Raw genomic sequence first — 6,559 nt, 5'->3', positions numbered from 1 at the left:
TGCGTTTGTGCAGTGGGGAGAGAGCTACATGGGTGCCAAGGGAATGGACCTGACCCTTCAGCTTTGATCCCTCAACAAGCTGAGGCCACCCAGCAATGTGCTGTGGGTCCTGCATGAGTAATGGCATCATGGGTCCAGCGTCCCATCTTGGGGCCACCCCCTGTGCCAGCAGCCCCTCTCGGTGTCCAGCACCAACCACTCCATTCCGCTCGACATTGTCTGTGATGCATGATGCCCTTTCACCATGTCCCAGTGCATGTCCCCCGGTCACAGCGAGCTGTGCCTCTTCTCTTCACAGCCCTGTTTACAATACTGGCCTGAGCCGGGGCTCCAGCAGTACGGCCCGATGGAGGTGGAGTACGTTTCCGGAGCGGTGGATGAGGACATCGTGTCCCGTCTCTTCCGAGTCCAAAACATCACACGGGTGAGGGTCTTTCCTCTGGCTCAGTGCTGGCGAAGGGTGGTTGGGGGACTTCGCACATGTCTGTGTGTGTGTGTCCAGGTGCCCCCCAGGCATCTCCCAGTGCAGAGGTCTGGGTTGGATGAGCTCGTGTGCAGGGGATGGATCGCTTTTTTTAGCTGCTGCTTTGGGGAAGGGCTGGGGCATCGCTTTATATGGGTGAAGACCTCCTTCGGAGAGCAGAAGGATGATGTATCTAGTGAGGCCATGTAGTCCTAGAGCTTGTATTGCCTGGCCAGGTAATTCTCCATATAAACTAACTGAATGGTGCTGTAGATGCTGGTGTCTTCTTCAGCTCCTTGCAAGATTTTAGATAACTCTGTAGGAAGACCTTTCTCATCCTGCCTGGAGGTCTATCTCTGCCCTGCCATGCATATATCACAGGATGGAGACTCCCCGCATGGGCATGGTGGCTCCCCTGGGACCAGCAGAGCCCTTTTCCTGCAGGGTGAGAAGACCCGCACAGGTTTTCACCTGTTGTCCTTGTTGCATTGACGCTTGGCTGGCTCAGCTTGCCTTTAAATGAAGAGAAACGCAGTGAAATTGGGAAGGGACAGGGACTGCAGTGAACAGCCTCCATGGGTGCAGAACTGTATGTGGAAAAAAAAAAGGTATAACTACAAAAGCCGGCCATGGAGAGGTGCATCCCTGAGATCTTCAAATCTCCTGAGGGTTGCCAAGAGGCTGAGGCCAATGCTCCAGTGGAGTTCATTGGGCAGATGGGAATTAGGGAGCTTGGAAGTGAGCATGTGGCTTGGCTGACAGCCTGGCTGGGAAGGGTGCTTTGGCATGGGAGTTGGGTTGGAGGAAATAACTCCTGATTATCTGGGCTCTTAACACAAAGAGGGTTTTGCTTTGCTCTCCCTGTGGGAGCATCTGGCATTTCCTGGGTATCAGCACAAAATCCTTCACTAAATGTGCTTTGCTCTCAGGTGGTAGAATATACCCCATGCTAAATTAAAATGCAGCGTGATTGAAATCTCTGGATCTAAGAAGAGATTTCCCCACGGAGCAGATCACTGGAGGAATGCTGGTAAATGCAAGGAGCTGCTTCTTGCCAAGCCTTGCTGGCTGGAGGGGAGCCTGGCATTGGGAGGTGTCACAAGTCCTCCAGAGCCAGACAGAGCTTTCACCTGAGCTTCAAAATGGATCCAAAAGCTTTTCTTCCCAGGCTGTCAGAGGAGTTTTTCTCCTGTTTTAACTGCCACTTATTTGTTTCATCTTCCCCCTCTGCCTTCCTGGCTTCCAGCTGAAGCAAAAGCTCAAGCCTGGGGAGGTCAGCCTATCCCAGCCACTTTGCAGACCCGCATCGGAGCTCCCAAAAAGGTTCAGAAAAGCCCCTGTGCGTTTGGGATGTGCTGGTTGGAGTGGGCACCAAATGCCCCCAACACTCACCCCCCAGGCTGGGGGGTCCCTGCAGAGTCGCAGGAGTACCTGGTCCCGCTGGTTGGAGAGGTCTGGTGCTCGCCAGATGTGCTCAGATGCACATCAGGCATCTGAAATCAGGTGGATGGAGCCCTCCAGAGCTGGGGATCCCCAATCTGTCTCTGATCCCCCCCTTTCTCCACTGATGCGTGCTCCCCACACATGTGCCACTGAGCCTTGAGATGCGGCTGGAGTGGGTGACCCGTGATTTCATCCCATCAGGTACTCCTGATGCCCCGAGTACTTCTGAGCAAGAGCCCCACATCTGCCTGGCTAAAGCCTGGCCTCGTTTAGCTTTGTGGATGTAATCTTCCTCCTGGAGCCTGCTAACCAGATTAGGTTTCAAAACTAACCAGATTACCAGGGTATTAAGGCGCACTTCCACCGCTCCCCGTTTCCGTGGGTGGCAGCTTCTCATCAGCCTCCTGGTTTACAGCGAACACAACAAAACACTTCCCCTGGGATCTTCTGCATGCAAGACAAGGACATGATGGAGAAGCCTTGGGGAGGCTCAGGGGTCTGGTAACAGGTTTTGTGAGATACACAGACCGTCCGAGACACTGTGAGTTAGGATAAACCATGTCAGTGGAGCTTCCCCCGGGTGGGATGGGGTGGTGGGACCACTGTGAGCTGCGGAGGAGAGGGCTGAACCATCCATCTTAAAGCACCAGGAAAGGGTTTTCCTCTCTTCCACTACTGTTGATGCATGGCAAACCCCTCTTGCCCTCTATCAGAGCTCCAGCGGAGGCAAATGAGGGCAGCCCATGGGTTCAAGCTGATGAGGTTTGCTTTTCTAGTTGCAGGAGGGGCACCTGATGGTCCGACATTTCCAGTATCTGCGGTGGTCAGCGTACCGAGACACCCCAGACTCTAAGAAGTCCTTCCTGCACCTCCTGGCCCAAGTGGAGAGGTGGCAGAAGGAAAGCGGCGATGGCAGGACTGTGGTGCACTGCTTGTGAGTGTCAACTGGAGAGGAGCGGGCTCTCCATGGGGGGAGATGCCACCAGCTCACGTGTCCACAGTTCTGCCTGGAAATCCTCTAAAAAGCCCTCACCAGGGTGACTTTGTCCCCAGATGGTGCTCTCTCTCCCACAACATGAGTTTTGGGTGAGGCGCTTTGTGGTCACCATGTCAAACCTCCTCCATGAGATAGATGCTCAGTGGGAGTGACACCTGCTAGCAGCAACCCTGCCGTTCACACCGGTCCCCTGCCTTGCAGCGGGGCTCGGCAGAGGTCCCAGCCCTGTCACCACGTCCCGTGCCCGTAACAGGCTCCAAAGGGATGCAGCAGGAGCTGTGTATCTCTCACTGCCTGCTTCTCATCGAGGTAGACGTGCTCTCCATCCCCCTCCTCCCAGCTGGATTTGGCTCACACAAACACCCTTGCGTGCTCTCCTCGGATGGGACCTAGCACGTTCGCAGATTGGTAGAGGCAGCAGGCGAGCCTTTAATCAAAAATTAATTACAGCCTTGTCCATTTTCATTAGCCGAAGGATAATTTGAGAACATGCTTTATAAAACACTGGCATCACGTTCTCTCTTCCCTTCCCCGGTCCCCTTTGCTGCCAGGGATCAGATGTGGTGGTGTAGGACGGTTTCAGCCCAGGATGGGGGGAGGTACCCAGCGAGCTGTGCACTGGGTGAAACGTGGGATGGTTCTTCCAGCCAGCACTACCCAACAGGTCATCAGCCCAGGGAAGAGGGTTGGTAGATGGGAAGAGGGTGGCAGGAGGACACAGTGGCTTCCCCAAGGTCACACCAGGAATCGGGCCATGGCAGGGCTGGAAACTCAGCCCAGATGTCCAAGATCCAGCCCCGATGGTCCAAAAAGGTGTTTTCATGCTCTGTTATGGCTCTTGTGAGGACCAGAGGGCAGGATCACAGCTCCTGCCACCACGTGGGTCTGGTTCAGGTCCCCCAGTTTGGGGGGATTCTGGGGTATAAGCCCATGCTCTGGGACATCCCCTGGGATGGATAGAGAAAGGAGGAATTAGAGGGAGCTGGGAGATGCTCTAATGCCATCTTTTCACCACCAACGTGTGTTTCTCCCACCAGGAACGGAGGTGGCCGGAGCGGCACCTTCTGTGCCTCCACCATGATCCTGGAGATGATCAAGTGTCACAACATGGCAGATGTTTTCTATGCTGCAAAGACCCTCCGCAACTACAAGCCAAATATGGTAGAGACCTTGGTAAGCACCAGACACCACTGGCGTCCACCCCGGCTGCTGGTCGCCACGCGTCCCTCCGGCAGGGAGGGGAGCTGCTGGGGGATGCTCACCTCCCAGAAAACCTCCTTTCCCATCCCGAATCCTGGTTAGGATTATGGGCATCCTCATGCAGAGCATGTCTCGGTGAGCGTGCCGGCACCATGCCGCGGGCTGGGGCGGACAGGGAGGCGAGGCAGCTGTTGAAAGGATCCTCGGGCTTGCCTTCATCTTGCCGTGCTGACACGTCCTTGGCGTCGGTGTTGGGCTTGTCAGAAATCCTTCCCAGGAGCAATAAGGCAGGTTCGCATTAATTCACGGGATGTAATTGCAGTTCTTCGGAGGGTTTGCAGTGCCGGGAGCAGCTCTAAGGTGGAGTCAGACAAATTCCTGTTGGAAATATAAAAGGGAACTGCGTTTTGAGTGAAGTTAATTGGTGGAGAAGCTGCTGGGGGCAGCGATGGAGCCACGTTTCACGACGGGGAGGCTGGAGGTGGCGGCGGGTCAGGGTGAAAAGCCCGTGCCCTATTTCAGGCCCTCGATAACAGGACAGAGGACGGAGCAGGCGCGTGTCTGTCCCCGTGGTGGAGGAATCCAGGTGCCTAGTGACGTTTTAAAAACAAGTCAGCCGGAAATGTTTACCCTGTTTAGGTTATAAAATCTTTAAGTTGCAAAATGAAATGGTTTTGAGGAGGGGATGTGATTTGCATTAGGAATTGAAGTGGAGGAGGAGGAGGTGAGGGAGGGGACGGGAAGCGGAGGGAGGGATGCAGATAATGAAAAGATGATGTGACAAGCATGAAGCCACCAGACCCATTGGGCTAAATTGCAAAGGTACTAAAAAAAGGCAACATTTCACATCAGGACACGAGCATCCTCCAGCCTCAAATGAACCTGAACCGTCTATTCTGGGAATCCCAATCTACTGGAGTCACTGGGAGGCCAGATCCTCGCCTGGTGTAAAGAGCCACAGCCCAGCGGAGAGCAGCCGGCGCGTAGCAGTTTCCCGCTGCCCGTGCATCTTCCCCCTCTGTTTGCCTGTGGGGTTTATTTTTGTATGATAATAAATTGAAACAATCCCTTTTCTTAATCCAAAAAGCATTATGTGCTTTTAATCTAAGCTGTCACAGCCTCCTCACTTTGAAGCCCTTCTCCCTTGCTGCCTGCTCCCACCTGGGGTCCCCGAGCAGCCGCCCACCCACATGGGGGATAACAGGATTTTCGTGCCGGTGCTCAAGCTGCCGATGAGGATTTTGGGAGATGAACTCTCCCCTTTTCCTCCCTGCTGTCACACCTGGAATGCTCCCACGATGTCCCAGCACTTGCAGCAGCATCAGAAACCTGATTTATTTGGGTTTTTTTTTCCCCACTCTAGCTGGTTTGGCTTGTTGGATGCTTGAAGGAGCAACATCTCATGGGGATGGGCACTTCCGAGGTCCGAGCTCCCCCGTAGTTTTCTGTGCTGTGAGTTGTACGAGGACAGGAGAGCACAAGAACGGGTCACGTAAAGGAGAACAAGGATGGACGAGACTGCCTTTGCAAGCCCAATTTCAGTATTTTTGTTATAAAACCAGGAGCCAGCCATGCTGGGCTTTCCCTTCGTGCAGCTGGGGAGCTGCAGCAGGGGGGGAGCAAAGGGTGGGAAGATGCTGACACCGTCCATAGCTGTCTCAGGAAAAGGAAAGGATGGGAGAGTGAGCCCCGTCTTGCCACGGGCTCGGAGAGGAGCTTTCCCACTCGCACCCCTTGGCTCCAACCCGGCCATCGCAGGCGGGTCAGACTTTGACCTGAGCACCAAAATGCTCATTCGTTTGGCGTTTCCCTTGAAAAATTTGGATTTTTGGAAGTGAAAGCTCCTGGGACTTCCCTTCGTGTCTCTCCCCCCGCGCAAAGCAAACACCCAGACCAAATCCCTGCCAGGGATGGAAAATGGCTTTTTTTTTTATCTGCAGCAGGAGAATTTGTGATGAGAAACATCCTGGCAGCCGGGGCAGGGTGTCTCCGGACAACAGATGCAGCGAGGCCATGGCACGTGCCTGGGCACGCTCCCCATTTGCAGCCTCCGCTGAACTAAAAAATAAAAATGCTCCTCAATTTCATGCCCATGGTTTTATTTTGTACATCTCTGAACCCCAGACCCCGTCATTGCCACGGCTCTGCCACCATCTGATTGACAGATGTCAATCACTGCGGTGGTGGTTGGGGTTCCGTGGGTGAGGCTGGTCGGTGGAGCCCCGCCAACTGGTGCTGCTTGGTTTGTACCCTGGTGTGGTGAATAAACCATATTTTCGCAGTAAGGGGACGTCGCAGTCCTTGTCCATCCCTTGGGGGAGGCGAAGGTGCCGCGTGCCCCCAGAATGCAGGAAATTCGGCGCGTGTGGTGTGTTTGGATCCGGGGGATGGCTCATCCCCTTCCCTAGCAATGGGTGTCGTTTGCCGAAAGCAGAGTTTCTCCCGGCTGTTGCTTC

At 54.5% G+C, this 6,559-nt stretch overlaps 1 protein-coding gene across 1 annotated transcript in view; it reads left to right on the top strand.

Annotated features, from left to right (window-relative positions):
- The first annotated feature begins 320 nt into the window (after positions 1-320).
- The window catches only part of LOC103915426 (receptor-type tyrosine-protein phosphatase U-like), a 6,903-nt gene continuing 664 nt past the window's right edge, over positions 321-6,559 (top strand). The window contains exons 1-3 of the mRNA XM_009322236.1: positions 321-424; positions 2,683-2,840; positions 3,941-4,076. Coding sequence (XP_009320511.1) covers positions 347-424; positions 2,683-2,840; positions 3,941-4,076 — 372 coding nt within the window. The 5' untranslated portion in view covers positions 321-346. The remainder of the gene's footprint in view (positions 425-2,682; positions 2,841-3,940; positions 4,077-6,559) is intronic.

The sequence above is a fragment of the Pygoscelis adeliae genome, unplaced genomic scaffold (assembly GCF_000699105.1).
Source record: "Pygoscelis adeliae isolate BGI_AS28 unplaced genomic scaffold, ASM69910v1 Scaffold513, whole genome shotgun sequence".
NCBI classification, from domain to species: Eukaryota; Metazoa; Chordata; class Aves; order Sphenisciformes; family Spheniscidae; genus Pygoscelis; species Pygoscelis adeliae.
The sequence above is the reverse complement of the archived record's forward strand: the minus strand, read 5'-3'. Positions and strand labels throughout refer to the sequence as shown.